We start from the raw sequence: 22,498 nt of genomic DNA, 5'->3' as shown, positions 1-22,498 counted from the left end.
CCAAAAATAATGATATTAAAGGGCAAGTAAGTAACAATGTCTAAAAACTGTAACATGTCTCCACCTCTGGATCCCACTAAACAGAGGTCATACACAACCACAACTACTGCAAGTGACATTTAGCCCAAGGTAAAAAGATCCAAGAAATCTGTAAGCCATGGGATGATGAAAAAGCCTTTGGACAGCAACTCTTGGGCTGTTATCAGAACTATGAAATTAATGAAAAATATAACATCAAACCAATTTCTAAGGCTCTGATCTGGGATATCCTCTGACAAATTGTTGAGTGACTTTTTTTGAGTCACTGAATATTGGGGAACGCCACATGAGGGTTATTTAATTGCACTGAGCTGTGTGTGTGAAATGAAATGTGATGTATTTTTGTATTTTAGTCGTACTTTTAACATCAGTTGTACAGCTGCAGGCACCATGCAGAGAGTTTTCTTCTTTGTATTTTGCTTTGACAAAATGTATTCATATTTATTAAAAAAAAGGGGCTAAAAAAAAGGCTACAGATTGAAAGATTATGAAGAAATATGTTTGAGATTTACTCTGGAACACATAGGACTCAGAAACTAAGGGTTTGAAAGAATTTGGGGGGGCTGACGTGACACAAAATCAACTTTAGACAAAACTCTGACCAGCAACATTGACACTAGATATATATAATAGAAACACACTTGTCCTTTCTGTTATTCTTTGTCTGGTGTTATTCTTTGTCTGAGTTTATGAGCTATTATCTCATTAATTGAGATAGACTAAAACAACTTAAAAAATCATCCCATAATTAGACTAATTAACCAACAGAACCATTCAGACAATACAAGATGGCCAAATGAAATTAGGCAAATAACTGAAATGACGAGACAAAAATTGTGTTTCTAAAAATGGAAGAGCTTTTATTATATCACTGCCACAAGTGTTAGGACATTATTAATTTATGTATAATGTTCATTAATGAGCCAGTATTTGCATTATTGAGTTGGCCCCTTTTCGCTGTTCATGTGCTCCTTTCCCCTGAGCAGTTCCTTAGTGTTGAACACACACACGCACAAACACACACACACACACACACACACACACACACACTCACGCACATACTCTTCAGTGACTTTGAAGACTTTGGGTGAGACTCAAGAGTCACACACCGCTCTCCTTGTCATGGCGCAGCATGTGTGCATTAGAGTGCACTGTATAAGTGAGGATGTGTGTGGGTGTGTGTGTGTATGTGTCTACACTTGATTGAGCCTAGCAGGAACTTGAAAGGGCAGGACTCACACCCGCAGCAAAGACAGAGGAGGAGTCTGCATATGCCCATTTATTCATTTGAGTATGTGTTCAGTTGTATGTAGTAATATCAGTGGGTAGAAACCTGAAAACAAGGTAGCCAGTTTTAACAGTAGCATTTTTTTTCTGCTGAATGTAACAGCCAATAATATAATGATGTTTCATCCTATTTAAAGCAAATACAACATTGTCATTCCATATCGAGTGGATACTTTTATTTTGGCTTGACCTTTTCACTATTAAAAAAAAAAAAAGTTAGAAGTTTATCTTTCCTGCTGTCAAACACATCAAATTTCTGCTCAACCATTTAGGTCACAGTTTTTTGACTGCACAATTTTACAGTTTGCTTTGGATCTTATAGAAGAAGATGTTCTGTCTTTAGCTTGACAAGCTGGTCTTCAAATCGTCTGTTCTCTTCAAGTCTGCTTTGGATGACTTGTTTTTTTTTTTTCTTTTTTAACTTTTCTAGTGTGCTTTAAAATGCTGGATTTCTTTTAATTGAGGAACAGTCAGTACACAGGAGGAAGTGTAGTCCTGATCAGCATTACTAACCAGCTAAACCATGACATCAAAGTTAAAGTATTATCAGTAGCACACAAATTATCCTTTAGATAGAGGCATTGTCTGTTTTTAGTTAACCATGGTGTGCAAACAAGACAGTCAGTCATGATTTAGTTTCATTACATTTCTCAAAGGTCTTTAGAAAAGAAGAAGAATCTGCACACTTGGGCCCAACGCAAACTTTCAACAATAAAGCCAAGTCACTGGAACTTTGTCTGAGTAAATAGTCTACGTATAATGTAAAGAATCCCCGATATGGGATTAGAGTAAAGTTAAAAAAAAAACAGAAAAGAACTAGTTTTCTCAAATACCACACCCATTTTGTTGTCCTGTGTTGCACAATGCAGGGATCATTTTTCCAGATGCCTGCCTGCATACTTAAGCCTTTTCCATGGCTGGCCTGCTTCGCTTTCAATCTTGCCTTTGATACAGAAGAGAGGGGCGCAGGAAACTAGAGGCAACACTTGCATTTACTTCAACCCCTTTAATCTGATAACTATCACCATAGTTCATAGACAGGTTTTTTTATTTTTCACTCAATATTTTATTGTATTATGTGTTCTGTTTTTTTTTTCTTTCGTTCTCTTTGATTTGACAGATTTTTTGTCTTTGTCCTGTTTCTTTCTTTCTTTCTTTCTTTCTGTCTTTCTTTCTTTCTTGCTTTCTCTCTTGCTTTATTGCCAAGCCCTTATAATCATCAGTCTTTTCTCCCATTTCCCGTGGGACTCAAAAAGTAACCTGTCAGCTTGAGCCCCATGGGCTTTTGTTTTCCAACCGTGTCAGAAACATCTGAAGTAGGCATCTTTTTGATCTTGCAAGTGTTGCATAGTTAAAAATCCATCCAACTTCTCCTCCCTTGATTATTTCCTTTTTTGTAGCACCCATCCATCCTTCTCCTTATCTATCCCTCCGCATGGTCAGTTTACCTATGGCGCTGGACGCACAACAGAGTTGGTTTAATCTGTTGTGAATGGCAATGCTTTCATCCTCTGCCCTCAAAGAGGAACACTTGATTTCTGTTTTCTCCATGTATCTATATCCTTCTGTCTGGATTTTTAAGCATTTCTGAACATGGCTATGGCTGACACTGAGGCATAGCCCTTAGAATACATTTGGCCAGGACCTCAAAAACAGTAGGGGCCTTTTGAAAATCATGTCCATATCTATGGAGGAGAGGAGAGGAGATGAGGGGAGGGGAGAGGAGATGAGAGAAGAGGAGAGAGAAGAGAAGAGATATACAGACTGTTTTAAAATCCACTGACAAGGGGAAAATCATCTCAGATGCAGATGGGATGATAAAAGTTCCCAGTGTATCTGCAGTGTCACTGTGTTACTTCAACACTCTCATTTTGTCACTGTAATGCTCTCAGATGTAGCAACCTTTGTGGGAGCGAGTGCTGTAGGGGAACAGAAGAGAAACAGAGAGAGTAAGAGATAAACAGTAGAGTAGATGTAATGGCCTATATGGAAAAACAGAGAGGCAGAAACAGAGAGAACAACATAGGCTACTGATTGTTCACTATGAATGGGATGGGAAAAAGGCATTTTCTTTCTATGACTGAAGGCAATCCAGAGTAAATCAAATCAATACTTTTCTTCATTGTATCTTGAAAGCTCAGGCTGCTTTTATTAGGGCTTTACCTGTTTCCAAACACCCAACAATACTTGTTTTTACTGTGAAGCTATGAATTTGTGCGTTAGGCAGGTATGAGTTTTTGAAAGCAGATACTGATATTTTTGGATCGAGGCCAAGAGCAAATATTTAATTACCAAGAAAGATTTGCTGGCAGGCTGTGTTTCAGAATGAAATGTTGCTCAGCGATTCAAACCCTTCAAATAAATACAGACAATAAAGTTTAAGGGTTCATTTTTCATGCTCTCTTTAAACAAACACCTGCATGGCATCCACAGGTGCTCTCTAGGTCCCACTAGAGCTTCATCATTGTTGGCTCAGCAATTTTATAACGGAGCAGCATGTAGCTCCCACCTTTGTGAACCCTAGCACACAGTACTGCGCACACACAATTTATATAGATTCAGAACATACAGTATATACACACATACTTGACAGCCATCTTGTGATGTTTCAAGAAGTTTAAGTGTTGACAGGATGGAATAGGAGTATTATGTGGGAGGATCAATGTCGTCTTTCAGTTCATCCAGGAGGGTAATTATATTGTGACTGTTACAGTCTATGATGTTTTCTTGTTCAGGGAGTAGAAATAGCGTAATCCTTCAGCACGTCTTTGATTTTTGGCCTACACTCTTTCCTCTGTCTTACTGCAATTACTGCTGCCAGTGTTAAGTCATTCAGACAAAACACACCTTTTATAGGCCACCACAAATTAACAGCTACTCTATGGAGGCAGAGAAATTTAATGCAAAAATAGACCCTTTCAAATTGTGTGTGCTGTCATTCATCTAACCCTGTGTCATTTTATAAATACATGTGATTATTTTGGCTATTATTGCCTCCAGCTAATTTGGGGCCATTTATTTCCATCTGCACTGACAGAATCAACAAAGCACACTTCCATTTTATATGAATGTAATTCTTTGCTCTTATGCTGTCTTTTTTGTGTGTGTGTGGAGCAGCCAAGGAGCGCATGGTGTGTGACCCGCTGTGTTCAGATGCAGGGTGTTGGGGTCCTGGCCCAGACCAGTGCCTCTCCTGCCGAGACTTCAGCCGTGGACGAACCTGTGTGGATAGGTGCAACCTTTATGAGGGGTGAGTTATGCAAGTGCATGCACACAAACAGTCAGTTTTGTCAACACACATTGTTCATATGTCATACTGACCTGCAGATTACAGTTCTAGATGGGTAAAAGGATGTATGGTTGGAGGTTAAGCAGCATTCTTGCTCCTTGACTGACTGAGAGAGACAGCAGACAATGCATTGATTAACAAGACTGGGTCAAAACCTAGTATATGGCTGGATCGTGTATGAAATTCTTTTAATTTGAAACGACTGATACAGGAAGTGGCAACCAAGTCCCCAGGAAGTGTGCTGAGCTTTGACTGAAGTCAATTTGACATAGGACCTTTCTCAATACCAAGTACACCAAGTTCGGACTTGAATATTTGCTAGTTCGGACTTGGCAAGTTCGACTTGGGAGTACAGATTTCTGAAGACGGGGGACACAGTACGATCATTCTGCAATTGATGTTCCTGCTGACAGAAGCAGCTTCAACACAACTACCTGACTGTAGTGTGCTGTGACAAAATAATATCAAGTCAAAGCTCCACTAACACTTTTTTCTCTCAAAAACATAACCTCATTGACAGAGAGGTGCAGTAAATTATGTTATTCAGTCTGTAATGCAGCTATAATAAAAATCCAAACTGTTATGTAGCTTAATACAATAAAATGAAATTTAATATAGACTGATTTTTTCTTTTAAATACATTTTTATATTTATTGAAATGTGGTGATATCTGTACATGAACCCCAGAAGCAGCACTGTTGTTCTGTCCAGTGAAAACATGAAGCTTCACTTTACATTCAGACAAACTAATGTGGCAGCTACAATTTCATCTGTTGTACATCTTCATTTATCTTCCAAAGAGAATTATATCTCAAAATGCTACAGAGACATTAGAGCCAGCAGTAAATTACCAAAGACCTGCACAGATCATTTCCTCAGGTCATGTTCTACCTGGGATGATGACAGACGCTGACTGGCCGATCATCTCCGGCCAGTCTCACCCAACCAGCGTCTCCTCACATCTCAGAATTTTTAGCCTGGCTCAAAATCTCCGCCATCGCTGCCAGTTGGTGCAAAATGCATTCTGGGATACTTGTCTGTCCCAAGCTTCGGCAGCCTTCAGCCAACCAATGGTGTAACTTCATCACCCAGTCACTCAGTCACTCAGTCAGTCAGGGATAGACATTCACATTTATAGGGCTGGTCATTGCAGTTCAGCTAAAAATATAATTTATATATAAAAATATAAATCTACTGTATGCCAGTATTCCCTCCGCGACGCACACTTTAGAATACATGAAAAGAGAGAGAATAGATTTCATAATAGATTTTAGATTTTATCTATGGAGCTCTATGTTGCTATTATGAACAGGGCAGGCCAGGTTATGCTCGAGGCTAGGAAGTTATGTACTGTTAGGAAATATCCTGCATGTATAGTGGAATTTAGAGAAAGACCCATGGGGATGGGGTAACGCCTGGGACACACTGGATGCGTGAACCTCAGCAGTGAGCGTGCGTCGCTGAACTGCTGCGTCTCACGCGCTTGCAGCATCCACTGGCAGCCCTATCTTTCTATCGTGTTCCCTGTCTATTTCTGCTGAGAACCGTGTGTCACGTGGAGAAAATAGGCGAGACCTTGAATCTCTAGATGACACGACGCAGCAGCCTCACGTGGGCTGTGTGGCTGCTCTGACCTGTTAACATGGGCGCCGAAATGAAAAGCAAAAGGTTCCGTGACGCACACGCACTGCTCACGCATCCAGTGTGTCCCAGGCGTAAGTCAGGGTTAAGGAGCGATCAAAGGTGCAGGTGTATGCCTTTTGTTACTTTTCTGTATCTTTTACCAACCCACAAGGACCTGTGTTTCCACTTTGTTTGTATGAAGGAAATCTATTCACTTTCTCTTCTTTTATTTGTGACCAATTTTTTAATTTATTTTGTTTTCCACAAGGACCTCTGTCAATAACATAACACAAACAAAATAAATTAAAAAATTGGTCACAAATAAAAGAAGAGAAAGTGAATAGATTTCCTTCATACAAACAAAGTGGAAACACAGGTCCTTGTGGGTTCACTGGTACTGTGCACAGGCCTTAAAAACTGCGCTGAGCTACTGTGAGCAGCTGTGATCAGAGGTCGTTCTGTAGTCATGCTGTCCTTCAAATGTCCTGAGGACAGGTACTGAAGGGAACAGGCCTTGCTCATTGTTACTACAAGTTAGAAGTTTGAGGTCTGCACAAATTGTGAAGAGCTTGTATATCTTTTCCTCTAACCCTGACCTCTATACATCTCTTTTTTTTCTTCTTGTTGCTCACATAATAAAACAAATTACTAAACTCCATAAATTCTGTTCTCCTTTACTGTGGTTTACCTAGGATGTGATAACATCTTAATTCTAAACTGAATGATTTACCAAATGAATAATGAATGTGGCAAAAAAAAGCTGCATTTTTTCCCCCAGTGTATAGTCTGGATTATTCTGGCTGTATCGAGCTGGCCAAATTGTGGCTAATTTAGAAAGCAAAATAGAAAAGAGACTTTAACAACAGCAGAACTTGAGGGCAGAATTCCAATCTATGAAATACAGGAGGATGAGAAAATAATTGACTACATGTTCACACTATTGTGTGCAGTGGACAGTGTGCAAACCCAGCATTTCCTGCTTTTTCCACTTCATATTAAAAACCTTTAAATTTAAGATAAATAAATAAATAAATAAGCTTATTTTTTTTTGCTTTTGCTTGTCTCCCATATCTGCCACCACTTTCTCCTCTCTGCCAGGTAAATCACCACAAAGCAAATCTGCAGCACAGACACACAGATGACTAGGATTAATAGGGTCCCTGCCTTGACGCTATTCCCCAGTACACCACCTTCTTTGAGTATGAATGAAATGCATTTTACAATACCCCTTCAGTTAACCTGGGACATTTCCTACTTTTGCCATTATGTACCAAGGAATGGCTTCAGTATCCAGGAACCAATCAATCCTGCCCAAACTTATCATTCTTCTCGTGTTGCTTACATGTATATTAATTGTGTGGTGCAAGATTCACACAGCAGACAAAATCAGACCAACTTAATTTATGTTCCTAAACAAAATACTTCATTTTTGAATTGGTTCTCAGAGCTGTTATTAATCATTTACTTTAATTATAAAAAGGTAGGTAGGTTAGGGTGACTTCAAACTCTATGTTGACAATCAAGCAGGCTCTGAAGCAATAGATTACATATTTATGCTTTATAACACACTGGACTTTGTCATTGGTCAAATACCAATAACTCATTCTCTTGCTTCTGATTATCACAGTATTTATTTTGCTGCAACAATATGCAGTGAAATCTTCACTTTGACACTCATTACAATTATGAAATGGTATCTAGAGTCCACATTTTATTAAACATTTTAAGATTCAACCTTTAAAAGTGAGCTAGTAGGAAAAGTAGATTTGGGCCAGTCACAAGATAAATCAATACAGTACTTTACAGCTATTGAAGAAATTCAGGTGCCTCATGTGCACAGAGTAACAAGTGCACTCAGATTGCATTAACCACATAAAAAATGTTTTTATTTCAAGTAGGCTGATTGTTACGCGTAATTGCTCTTAGGTCTCCCACAACTTGCACAGAATGTTGCTAGAACAAAACAAAAGTTCACATCACTCCTATTTTAAAGTCCTTAGAGTTTACGATAGATTTTAAGATCCTAATACTTGTCTATAAATGTACTGACTCTACATAATTGATGTGCTCCAAAGTAACTACATGTCCCCGGTAGAGCCCTTGGATCCACATACATGCTGTACTGCTTACTGTACCAAAAACAGGCAAGACGTACAGTAATGAAACTGCTCTCCGCTGTACTGAGAATTTTAAGTGGCAGTTAAACATTTTTGTCTTGCTCTCCTAATTTGCCAAATTAGTGTGTAGACTTTTATATTAAAGACTATTTTGTGTTTACTTCAACTGTGACTTAATTTCAAAGGTGTTCCCTCCCTGCCATCCCAGTTCCTAAGCAGCATAATATATGGTCAATTACAAACCTTGGATAAAATAAAAAATAAATAAAAAAGCAATAGAAAGTGTTTGTCAAATCTTTATGGTAACCAATGTCCAAGAGATGGACAAAGCTGGCGCAAACTCTACCTCAGCAACCAGTACAGTAAAAGAAAATACAGAGCTGTGTCACTGCCAAGTGGAAATAGAATGGCCTCTAGCTGCAAATACGTAATCAAACATGCACTCCTCATCGAGGATACCCACTTTCCAGTCCACTTTAGATGCCTTTTGATCATATTCAACACATTAAGGCAGCTGGACTTATGAAAGAACTTTTCCATATGCATTGTCTGAAAGGTTAGCAGTTTGAACAAACTGTGCCAGGCCTCAGGGTTTGTTTTGTAATTAACTAATATTGCTGCAACACTATTATAAAAGAACTTCCATGTTACCAGTCCAGGAAAAATCGCACTGATTCCCATATGAAGAACTTGACATAACTCCTGCAGGAGCATTGCACTTACGTTTCAGGAGAGTGAAACAGCAGTGAAATGTGTTCCATTCATCTAATCAAGGGATAAATATGAGCATAAATCAACTCATCCTACCCAGCTATGGATATGCATGATTGTACTTTTTTAAAATAATCCTCAATTGCACGAACACCCGCTGCATAACCTGCCCATCAAAAGTGAAATTATAGCTCAAGAACAACCCAAGGCTCTTTGTAACAGCTTTCAAGTTCTGCAATAATTTCTCTATTTGCTATGGATGATAATTATAAGCCAGGGGGTGAAAAGAACAATTTAAGACGTGGCGGTAACTCTCGGTTTAAAAGGCACCTGCAGAGTGCCAAAACAATAGGGGTCCCTTGACTTTAAAAGTATGTATAGCTTGATGTTATCCACCTCACAATGGAAGGTGAGAAGACCATTCCCCTGCTGAGTTTCATAAATAACCTCTTAGATATTTTGTCTTGCAGAACCACTGGAAAGATGCTTTAATTTCATAGTCCCAACCTGGAATTTTTTGTTGGTCGCATGAGGAGGAGGTGAACCAGAAGGGATGTTAGGGCAGGGGGGCTAGGCGTGTCACTGCGTGTCACAGTCACAACTTGCGCACGGGGCCACGCCCTGCCTACCTGTCCACCTGCACGCCAGCACCACCTACACCATCAGCATCACCAGCACAAGCAGCACGTCATCCACCAAACACTGTGTAAAACCCCAACTCTTCATTCTCTTAGCATTCCCACGTCACACTGTATGTTTCATGAGTCATACTTTGAGTCATGAGTCATACAGTTTTTGTTCCGCTGCCCATTACCAATTGATGTGGATTGGTTTAGCAGTACAACAGACCTACCTGAAAGGCTACCGTGGAAGCACGTAGACCGTCTTCAGGTGAATATCAAAAACTTGGAGGGCAGAGTTAACCTTGAAGTCTGAGTTTAGCATGCTGAACCATGTATGTTGATTTCCATGTTGAAAATTTAACTAAAATGTCAAAGTATTGGACCAGATAGAATATAGTCTCAACAGTTCCTGAAAAACACATTTCAAATTTCTCAACGTTGAATGTAGAAGGTGTCTGCATGTATCTGATTGTGTACATCAGGTTTTTAAGGAAAAAAAAATATCACACTGATGATGTAGAGGTTTCAAAAACTCATGTATCAAATATTATACACTTGACGTTATTGTGCATTCATTCAGACCAAGGTGTAATACCAACTCAGCATGGGTCAGACAGCCACATGACAACAAGGACCTTGAATATATCTCAAATGATAACTGTGAAATATGCTTACAAAGTCAACATAGTTTTAAAGTTACTGTTCAAAATGCCAAACATGCAGTTTTGTCTGTCCTGTGTAAGCCATTTGGAATGATTGTTTATTTAGCATAAAATCCATATGAGGGTTTATTTTTTATTGAATGCAAATGTATTGCTGTGTTTTTGTACCATGAAAGACAGAAAATACAGAGAAGCAGGACACATCAGTACATCATGCAATAGCCTATTAGTCTTAAGCGTCAGTGATATTTTCCAGCTACACTGCAGCCTTTATTATTTCACCCAGCACACACCCAGACAAAGGCTTAACTCCCCTGCCTCCTGGAAGGTTTTATGAAGGCCAGATGAAGCATAATTAATACTAATTTGATTTCGATCCCACTGGGCCATTTTTTTTTTTTTTTGCCATTGCAGAGATGGAATGCTGTTTTCGTTTCAGACCAAAAGAGAAGTACCCAAAACTCATTCTCCTTGTCCTATAGTGACAAAGGCAAAGTGCCAACTCAGTCGCACTGTGGTCAAATTTAATGACTTTTTGAGGCCACTTTGCTGTTCTACTATTATAAGGGGATTGCAGAAATTGAATAACAAGGCACTTAATTGAAATGATTTTTGAAAACATTGCACCTCTCACAGGTACTGCACCTTTCAACTGCGTCGGACTCCTGACTGATGGTATCAGTATTACAGTCAGCTGATTAGCAACAATGCTTGTGGGTGTAACAGGAGTGTGTGTGTGTGTGTGTGTGTGTGTGTGTGTGTGTGTGTGTGTTTGGTTCTGCCTACTGCTACGACTACATCTACTGACCTTTATTTCCAAAGCATGCATTGTCAGAAACAGTGCTCATACTGGAAGGTTCATTCAAGCAAATTGAAACTGACAAATCTACTCCAAATGATTATTTTCTCTCTCTGTCCCTCCATCTGTCTTCTTGGTTCTGAAAATGGCATCCTGAGCTCTTCATTAATTAGGGTATTTTTGATAGAAAAGGATCATTCATACACTTCAGTTCAAGCTCTTAAAGAGAATGCTCTGGAAAATAATTAAGATTGAGATGAACATTTAGCAAGATTTCAACAGATCATTGCTGTTGGATTTTGTTTTCTTTCGTAGATTGCACACATTGTCTACTTGGTTATTCCACTCATTTTGCTGACATACATATTATGAAAATGTGCTTCCATTGAGTTTTTTACATTCCATATAATGAAATGTAGACCGGTCACAATGTAATTTTGCAGTGTTTTTATGTTAATTCTGCGTTATGCTTTGTGTCTTTTCAATCACCTGACAGATTCAGAGAACTGTAATTTTAATGTCAGAGCCATTTCTTTTTTTTTTTACAGGCACATTAGCAGAGAAAATAGTTGATATCAAGAAATGTTTTGATGAAACAATGAAAACAATAAGTGTTAAAAAGCCACATAATAAAACACTATAGACATGTCAGTCAGGACATTCACATCAAGATTTTAACCATTTATCGCAACAGTAGGCGTTTTAGTTTGGTGCTGTGGCTCTGCTCATATGCTGTTCTGGAACAAATGTTAGCAAACTTGACACAGACCACACCTGGCAGAGCCTGAAATATACAACATTTGATGAATATACATTACCAGTGAAAAGTTTGGACACAGTTTCTCATTCAAGGAAATAGGATGATGTGAAAAAACTTTTGACTGGTATATTACAAAGAAACATTCAACATATACAAACAACTGACTGCTAATACAGGAGAAGTCTGGGGAGGTGATATGATGATGATATGGTTGGAAGATGTATGGAACATGTGACTATAAACTGACTTCCGTGCCTGCCTGAACAGTTATCTGCATTACATCTGCATTATTACTTTTAGAATTTGGTGGGGGTAAATGTGGTGTAAACGCCTTGTTCATAATTTATGGGTCCTCAGAACACCCAGTTTTATACTTTTCTCTTACATTTCCAGCCACTGACTAAACCTATCATCAGAATAATGAAAATTAATGATTTGAGACAGTCCTTGCTTTCATAAGCCACGCCATTTTGGTTAAAACAGATGTTTTTTATGTTCATATATTGCTTAGCACAGCTTTATTTTAAATAAATGTGTTAAATGATTCGGTCAAATAGAATAAAAGTGATTTAAGTCTTGTCGATCAGCTTTTTCACTCCCTTCATATTCTAGCAAATAGACCCATCTTATTAAAATGGCAATAACAGGATGAATTTAGATTACATCCAGATTGGCTGGGAGACAAAGACATTCTCATTGTGCTATATCTCACAAATAATGTTGTGCTCCCCCTCTTGTCTTTCACCCCTGTATCTCTCTCTCTATTCCCCACCTGTCTCAATCCCTCCTTCCCCCCTTTCCTTCATCTCTCTCAGGGATATCCGAGAGTATGCCAACAGGTCAGTGTGTGTGGAGTGTGATGCCCAGTGTGAGCGAGCTGACGGTGACTCTTTGACCTGCCACGGTCCGGTAAGCTTGCTCTTAGAGACAGCAGTAGTGAGGCAGACTGAAGCATTCATTCCACTCACATTGTGAATATAGACTGAGAAGAGTTCGGCTATTTGAACAGTTTGTAATTGTTTCCTTTTATCTAGTTGTTAAAGAGGAATAGCATTCAGCATAAAAAAAGTAATATACATGGAGGCTTTTTCCATTATTGAAAAAATAAACAGCACTTTATCTGTAAAGTTAGAAGCCACAGAGTCAAGACTAATAATGTGCCAGTAAACAGTAGTATTATTAAAAAAACTAAAAAACAAGGTTTATATTTTTAATGTGATGGGGGGGTTGTGTGCATGCTGTTTTAGCTAAGCTCAGCATTATTCTGTATGCTAATTTGCAGTGTGTTTGCATTCAGTACGTTAATGTGTGCACATTGTACGGTTCTGGTTTTATTCTATGTCAGCTATCAAACATTCACAGTAACAGTAATATCTTTTTTTCTCTTTTGACCATAAGTGTGTTTTTTGTTTGTTTGCTTTTTCAACCAAAAGACATTTATACTCCTATCAAATGTTTGCACAAGCTCTTAGCGAAGCATAGCAGCTTGTTGAAAGATTGTTTGGTAGCAGCTGTACATTAGAAAAATGCCAGAGTGGGAAAAAAAAAATTCCTGACCTTCATTTCTGTCTGCCTTTCCTACACATTACACCCACAGCCACATGAGGCCCTTGACCCTGCGCTTTCTCTTAAAATCCTATCTTGCTGTTTGATAGAGAGGGATGATTTGCGACAGATGCAAGCCAAAGGGGCCATGTGCTGTCGTTTGTGCCCCATCACACCCTGTCAGATAGTTTTTTTAAATAAAGTTTAGAAGTGTGGAACATGATTTTATTTTTCCAAAGCCACAGTAATGTCTGTATGCGAGCATGGAAAGCAAAGGCCAAAGTAAGCACATCTGTGGCTGTTGGCTTGAGTATAGTGCGGTTGTTGTTGTTGGAGGATATTTGCTGGTTTGACTATTATATACTTGGCTAACCACTTGATACCTCACAGCCCTGCAGTCGACTCTCTTAGACAAGTGATGGGAAGGTGGATGCAATAAAATAATATGGAAACCTGCAGGTTACTTCCAGCAGTTTGAGGAAAAAAAAGTGATTTAAAAACAAGAGCCAACACTTGTGCACATAAGTGCTCTGTAATGACTTAAATTAGCAGCGTAAATATTTTCATGCCTCAACTAGTTAATTAGAACAAATGTAAAATCAATAGGGCTATGTTCACATCATTATCTTTTTTTGGCCCATATAGATAAATTATTCCCTTAAAGGTTTCAGGCTTGCATATGAAAGGTTATATCTATTTAAATAAGACTTAATAAATGTGACTTCTCCAGGACTGTTTCAATATGTCTTTATTAAGGTGTAATTTTCATATACAAGTATCGTGCATTCTCATGCAGTATTTGCGCCTGAGTGTGTCTGTGCATGTGTATGTGTGTGACTTGTCAAGGTGTGTATTATGGAAATGTCCCAGGGTAGCTCCCCTGGGATAGAGACCCTGTGTAGACATCACATGTGCAGCACAGGCACACAAATGGATTACAGCAATCATGTTATGGCCACAGAGCCCATAGTAATTACATTGCAGTTTACACATGGTGATTTGATAGGCCTAATGTCCTGTGTAGAGGGAGATTGGAGATATGACAATAGCCATGAATACAGGCCCTGTTACGAACAGAATATGTGATGAATGCTAGATCTGATGTTGCTGCTGTTGTTGCTCATTTCATCTTCAGAAAGTCCATCTATCACTCTGTCTTTACTGAAAGACAGGAGCAAGAGCTTCCACTTACATCTCACAACAGGTACTAGAAAACTTTAGTTCAGTTTAGTTGAGCTCAACTCAAGTATCACACTGAATACTTTTGCAGAACAGTCTCTCTGCAAAAGACAGTTAATTAGTTTGTTAGTTAGACAAAAATGTTAAGAAATATGTCCTTGGGTGAGGAAAATATATCTCAACTCTCTCCTCTAACCTCTTCAGTTCTCCTCCTCTGTCCTAGTTCCTACTTTTTCTCCATTATATTTCTGATCAGTTCGAAAAATCACAAAGCTGTTGTGTAAATTACTATAGTACCATCATGACATATATTTAAAGATATTTTGTTTCCTCTTGAATGAGGTTGATACTTTGCATGTCTGTCAGGTCCTATATTCATTCCACTCTCTCAGGCAATATACTGCTGCCATCTGAGAGAAATTTCATTTTCTGACATATAAACGGTTCACTTTGACATCTACCTAAATAAAATACACTTAAATTCAGTGGGGTGGCTTTATATTCCTAGTGGACATTGAATTGTGTCATTGACTAGTGTCCTATTCATGGGAGCTACAGTACCACATCCATCTTTTTCTAATTTGTCCCACGTTTTTCTACCTCCTTTCCTCTCTACATATTTTATCTTTTCCACCATATCATCAATGCTTAAAGTTTTTGTGGTGTGGCTTTAGTGTGAGAGCATTTTTAAGGACTCCAGTAGATAGCACAATGTCAGATAGAGTATGATGTTATATCACAGTAAAATATCATGTAAATACTTACTCATGTACCTGATCATGACTTGAAAAGCCTTTTATGTGGCTCTTATGTGGCTGTTTGAAGTTAGGTATAAGCTCTGACACCATAAAGAGTAACGGTTAATCCGCCTGGGATACTAGTGTGATTTGCTCATAGAAGAGAAGGAAAATACAGGCAAACATTTAGTGAAGCACACCAGCAGGCTAATTTAAATTTACAGCAGGGTACTTTGGTCACAACACGGTGCCTCCCTGTCATTTTTTGGTTGTCCCAATACCCTGCTGGACCAAACCGTGTTTGTTTGCTCTGTCACATAATTTAGCTTGCTGATGTGATGGGCTTATTGGATACACACACACTAATAGCCACAGGTGGGAAGACACTCATAAAAGCGAAGTGCCAGGCTCGACGCTAAAGCCAGTGAGAGCAGCGAGACTTTCAATTTGCATAATTATGCCAGGGTGAATGCATATTCACACACACAAAGGCTACAAAGAACTCAAGCAGAAGCATTAGTAGTCACTCATACACTAATCTCTATAAACAGATATCTGCATATGAATTCAAAGTCTGTAGGCAAGGGACAAGATTTTGGTATCGGAAGCATTCTGGTTTCCATTTCCGTTTCTGGTTTTCCAGAAATAGTCCATGTGGGGAGTGGAAGAGGTGGAACACATTAGCCGAATGTTGTCTGGACCTAAAACATCCACAAAAAGTATCAATGTTTGTGTAATGTGTGGAGAAACATTCCACTCGTGTAATAAAAGAAACAGAACTCTTTCAATTTGCTTTAGCCAGTTGCTAATCGGACTGTAAACAATGACCAGCACACGGTAGAGAAAGCCCAGATATCCGGTGTAGCCCCAAAATATTGGCCATTGCCCCCAGAGGCTATATTGTCATCAGACGATAGCCAGTGTATTTGAGATTATTCATACACGCACACACACGTGCCCATTCACAGATACTACTTGAGGTTATTTATGATCAAGCATTCATACAAGAACACTCCTCCACTTGGGAAAGCATAGTTATCTGCCTTCGCTATCATCTCTTTTCCTTGGTGACTCCTTGTTCAATGAGAACAATATGTTTGTAATGTATGTTCTTATGTTAATTATCGTCCATGTGTGGAATTTGGTTATGGTTGTTGATTACTGTAGATTTCCACTTAGTGTGTTTATTTTTGTTACTGTGTGTGTGTTAGTGTGTGCGTGTGCTATTTGTCAATGAGATTTTCTTTAGGCCTGTTGATGATGCGAGGCCTGTCTGGGAGAGCTCTTCGCCTCTCTTCCTCTCCTCCCCGACCTCCTCCCTCGCCTATATTAGCTCCATAAATCCTGTTCTAGGCGGATTGTTATGGTCATTGTGTGTGCTGTGAGCGATGGTTATTATCTGCCTGCTCCGCTCACACTGCTTTATGCGTCTTGTCTGCCCCCCTCCCTCCCTGCCTCCCTCCCCCCTCAACAGTCCCACTTTCTCCCTCTTTTTCTCTCTCTTATTCACACTATATCTCGCTCGCTCTTACTGCCTCTCTCCTCTGCTCTGGCATTCTGTATGCATGTCCACACTCTGTCTCTCTTTCCCTTATTACTCTACTGCACTTCTGTTTCCTTGTCTCTCCTCTCGCTGCTTTCACCTTCTGTCTTTTACTCCCTGTTATCTTTCTTTCACTCTCAAGCTTTCATTGCTACCCAGATGCAAGTACAGCAATTTAATCTATAAAGCCACTAAGACAAACTAGGCAAGTCGATCAAGGAGAAATATACTCATTGGTCATTATACTTTGCAAACTGAGGCTACAGCAGATATTTCATCCCCTAAATTTGTTACACTGTAGATTTGTTCTTTATGCCCGACTTAACACTGTCAAGTATAGGTAGGGTATATCTTCTCTACACATAGAAAAAATTTAACTTTCTGCGCTTCCTGTTGAGAAAGCCGGGCTCACCAGAGATAACTGAACCTGGTGAAAAGTCATGAGTCATGAAGAAGTCAGAATTTGCAAGTCATTCATTCCACTTGCCACTAACTTGCCTTTTTTCAGTTCAAATTTTTCTTTATTATAAGTGTTGTAATACTGCTATAATGCAATGTCCAAACTCTTACAGAACAGGCTTTGTCAGAAATTATACATGCTACTAGTCATCATCTGTATTAATAAAATAACAATAGTTCAGTCATCCAACACAGATGGAATAAATTAATTATCATGCAAATGTAGAATATGTATATGGCTTACGTCTCAAAAGGAAACATCAAGCTCAGCATGGCAGGGAGTGCGGAGCGATGATACCAACTTCTCTCTAGGGTAAGGTATATAGAGCCTGCAGGTGGACTCTGGGGTGGAGGTGGGGCTTTTGAAATGTTATATAAACAGCAGCAGTGGCGGCGGCAGCAAGTAATAGCATAGCTTTGAGTGAAAGGCATGGCGGCAGGTGAGCAGAGCACTGACAACTTAAGTACACCACTGTGATTAAAAGGGTGAGTTGGATATATGTTTAAGTGAGAGGAATATACCATGTGAACGGACTTGCAGGCCTCCCTTGATTTGTCAGTTTAGTGCCTTGCCAAATGGCAGCTCAGCACCTTGTTGATGGTCATTAACTTACTTCTCAGACCTGTATTATATGAATTTTATCCAGAACTACAGTATGTTGTCAAAATAAATATGTGCATATGAAAAAGCAGTTTTGTTTTATTTTCCACAGGGCCCAGACCATTGTGTGAAATGCCTTCATTTCAAGGATGGTCCCAATTGTGTTGAAAAGTGTCCCGATGGCCTGCAAGGTGCCAACAGTTTCATCTTCAAGTACGCCGAGGCCAACAATGAATGCCATCCATGCCATGCCAACTGCACTCAGGGGTGAGTGCTGTCAGAACAAGGATTAGTTAAAGATGTCGTGGTCAATGCTCATTATTACTTCAAAAAAGGAAGACACTTCTGTTACTTCAGTCTGTACAAGATGGACGGAACCAAACAGTAGTGATGTCTGGTGTTGTTAAATGTCATCAATAATAAAAATATAAATAAATATATATACATATACAGTTCTACCATTTGTGTCTAACATGGTGTAAGCTTGGAAATTTGAATTCCTCACACAATTTAAGATAATGTCATTACTGTAATCCCTGTTAACGCAGAGAACTGATGAGGGAAGTGATATACATATTGTGTGTGTGTACGTACGTAGGTATGTACATAGGTATGTGTGTGTGAATGTTCATATTATGTATATTATTATTCCACTTACTTCACATATAACCCTCACCCCAACCCCAGTACTGCTTTGTCCTAACTGCAAAGTACCAAAGTCAATATTGCAAAGGCATCGACGCAATTAGTGGATTTGCTAGCAGAGGTGAAGTAAATTTGTGCTGAGCTTTAGTATTGAGTTTGGCCAGCTTTAATACGCACATTGGCACCATTGACCAATTGTAAAATGTACTGAAAAAAGCTTACAAGAAGTCACTACATCACCAAGCTTTCAGCACCACCTATTTCAGAAGAAAAATTTCAAATGGATTTTTCTGTTTTTGCCGCTTTCTGGTTGACCTAACAGAATATTCTCGCTAAATTTTCTCATCCTCTTGTAAGTACATTTGGCTTTCATATGAGTTGTGGTTGAAGAGCTCTCACACAAATTCCTGTTCAGTATCCATGTCCTGCAAACATAAAATTATAATCCGACATCTCGCGAGCCAGGAGGGATAAATAGAAAAGTGAATCAGAAAATGAGATAGAAGAGAGGAAGATTGGAAATGAGAGCAGTCAGTGAAGTCTCTTGCCAATCTCCATTGCTCACTAGCCACTGATCGCTCAATGTAATATTCAACAAGGGTAGGTGAGACAACATTTTGTCTCACAGGGAGTTTTGTCCACAGGGAGTTTATGTCACTTCCTTGGGTGTTATTTCTCCTCTCTTGAGTGACAGCCTCCAGCTCGCTGGAGCATAACAATGTAGTCGTGAATGGAAAACACCAGGCTGACACTTTGTCACAGGTACAGCTTCATAAGCAGGTCCGCCTCTCAAAAAGGCAAGATGAGAGAGGGAGAGCGAAGAGAGACAGACAGATGAAGAGAAAGAGACAGGAAGACAGGAATGAAACCAATATCCCTTACTAAATATTCAGAGGAGACACCAAATTTTTGGAGCTAGTGTCAAATCTGTCAGATGTGGCATATAATGGGAGATCTGAAACTCCAACAAGTCTCTTCTTAAAATGCACTTTTATCAGAAAGCATTTCTTGATTTACCTGAGCTGCCTTTTATTTCTAGGCAGCTCAGGTCTTTATTTTTTTTATCATTTTAATCTCTTAAGCACTTTGTAACTGTGTTTTGAAAGGTGCTTTATGAATAAAGTAAAAACCAAACAAAAAAAAAAAAACATAGGAGGACGGGTGAAATTTAAAACATAACACAACTTTTTCATCTTTTTATCTGTCACCCATGTACACACACTGAAACTGAACTCGGGGTCAGTTCAGTGAGTTCTCAGACAAAATAGCTGCTGAAGAGAAACTAGGCTTCAGTTCAGCAGCTGTATTCACAAAGGGTTCAGGTTAAAACATCCAGCTTCCACCAGGCAGTAAAACACATCAAGTGCATCACTACTAAAAAATGAAGAAAAAAAAAAAGTAGGGAATATAAATCTTTAAAAACTACATCTTTAATATCTACAATTTCAAATGTTTCATTTATAGTATTTTGCCCTAAACTGTGCATGTTTTATTATTTCCTTGTGCATAATAAATGATGATTTAATGTACATTTTATGATATATTATCATATTGCTGACATGTGAAGGCTGCCAGAGATGTATGCAGAGATACAGTGAGGCTGCATGGAAAATTTAATTTTAGCCAGCATTATGGGCATCTCACTATTGCAAAAGTCTATACTCCACATTACTTAGGTTACATTATTGAGTGAGCTAGTGTAGCAAAAGGCTAATGAAGGTAAGTATCCATAGCAAAGAAATGTAATACACTTGTTACAGGTTTAGTTTTTGATTGATTATCAACATGGATACATATTTCTGTCATTCAATATGTTACAATTGAAATTGAAAATACAAACCAGAAAATAATAATAGTGCAGCCTACAATATATCTATAGGTCTAGCATAGAGAACAACCATGAATTTACATAATGCACTGCCAACTGTTATACTGTATGCATCCCGTACCCCATCTTGTTTAACTGGGTTGATAAGAGGATACACACAGGTCCTTGCTGTAACATTACAGGATCTCATCATTTAGAGATATTATGGTGAAATATGAATGTTTGTGTATTTGTTGTTTATTTTTTTGCTCCGTTTGTTTACCTAGGTGTATTGGACCAAGGCTGCAAGACTGTATTGGCTGGATGGACAGGTACAAAATTACTTTCTGTTGAGTTCCTTTATACTCATCAAAAACACCTCACACAATAAGACACACCATGTACACGAACACACGCACACAGAGGAATCCCAGTAAGCAAAGTCTGTGATTAATGGCTAGCTCTAAGGCCCAAAATCCCTGTGAGTGTCCTTAATGCCTCTCTGTACATGCATGCTTGTGTGTGTGTGTGTGTGTTTTTATGTTTGTGCACAAGCAATTTGCCTGGTTCTTGATCAATTGATAGCGCTTTTGCTTTTGTTCTGAGGCCGAGGGCGAGAAAAAGGAACACAATGCTGCTAACAGTTTATAGCAAATGGATTCAAGATTTCATAAGAGAAACTGTTTGGCATCAGGTGGCGCTGAGAATTGTTAGGCGTCGTTTGGGGGATGATTAAAAAAACAACAACAAAATGTGCGTCTGGATATCTACAACACTGCCACCAAATAGAACAAAGACATACAGGACAGGACAAGAATGCTAAAAGACAATGTATGGCTTTATACTAAGTCTGGAGAAAATGAAAATGCATTTAAACTGTCTGCAGTAGCGGTGGAGCAGGAGGCAACAATAATGGCTGCTTGTAAAAAAGAAGTCATACTGTTACAGTAGAAAGACAGACAAACAGACATCATAAATCAAAGCCACATAGATTTGTTTCTTTGTTTGGGGTATTTAGTGATCAATATTCGGTTTCTTAAATCTTTTACCACAATTATTACGATAGATGGTGAAGGAGATACCATCTAAAAAATCCACGCCCCCTTAAGAGAACTGATCAAAATCTACACCTTTTCTCCTGAAAAAGTATTTTCCTGCAGCAGGTGGGGGGAATGTAACTATCAGCTGACCTGGTGAGCGGATCAGCCCTTATCACATCTCTGATAGCAGTGGCTTGGATACAGTAGACCTCTGGCTAACCTCAGGTTTAGCTGCCTGCTCTGAGCTGCCACACATCTTGTAAATCTGCTAGGTGTTTGAGGTATTGGCTTTTGAGCATGTCTGTGAGTGGCTTATCAGAAACACCTGATTACACTAAGCCTTTAAAGGCCATCGTTCCACCTGGTATTACCATATATATTGTGTTAGGGATTGTGTGCGTATCTGATTAAGATGGATTAATCTGTCACTTACTCATGTAACGTAATATTAGTCTGATAATATTTCACAATACCTCATCTAACATGGTTACATACCATGTAATCAGAATTGCCTATTTATCTCAATATTCGCTGGTTGGCTTCTTGCATATGATTACTATTTTTGTACTATTTATTTTTTTGCTTTTCTGATGTTTGTAATGGTAGAGAAACATTGCATTTAATGTGGTCAAATGCATCTCTGACCATGTGCAAAGGTGGCTTGTTGGGCCATCTTTAGAACTGTATGTCTTGAGTGCATTTACGGCACAGCTGGATTTTATCAAATCACTCAAGGGACCTGTTAATGTTAGCTGGAAAGACCACGTAAGTGGAGCGTGCAGATTAGACATCTAAAGTGGATCTTGATGCTGAAATGACATTTGGTCATGCGTCAAATCCTCTGTGGCGTTTCTTGCTGATTGATATGTCCCTATTTGTGGCACACTGGCCTTTAGTGGTCCTTTTGCTTAAGCCATTATGGAAGATTACGAGATATTGACTCATGCTCATCATACTTTATTTATGTGCTCTGAAATGGATTCCTGGATTACTAAATGATTTTGACATACTGTTGCAGAAACAGCCATTGTG

The 22,498-nt window shown here is 38.9% G+C and overlaps 1 protein-coding gene across 2 annotated transcripts in view; it reads left to right on the top strand.

The window, feature by feature from the left end:
- The window catches only part of LOC121907139 (receptor tyrosine-protein kinase erbB-4-like), a 349,464-nt gene that overhangs the window by 254,947 nt on the left and 72,019 nt on the right, over positions 1 to 22,498 (top strand). For both annotated transcript variants that reach the window (XM_042426534.1, XM_042426533.1), the window contains exons 13-16: positions 4,444 to 4,576; positions 12,726 to 12,819; positions 18,087 to 18,241; positions 20,714 to 20,758. In XM_042426534.1, the coding sequence (XP_042282468.1) occupies positions 4,444 to 4,576; positions 12,726 to 12,819; positions 18,087 to 18,241; positions 20,714 to 20,758 (427 nt within the window). The remainder of the gene's footprint in view (positions 1 to 4,443; positions 4,577 to 12,725; positions 12,820 to 18,086; positions 18,242 to 20,713; positions 20,759 to 22,498) is intronic.

This window comes from Thunnus maccoyii, chromosome 11, assembly GCF_910596095.1.
Source record: "Thunnus maccoyii chromosome 11, fThuMac1.1, whole genome shotgun sequence".
Classification (NCBI taxonomy): Eukaryota; Metazoa; Chordata; class Actinopteri; order Scombriformes; family Scombridae; genus Thunnus; species Thunnus maccoyii.
This window is presented reverse-complemented; position numbering and strand designations above follow the sequence as displayed.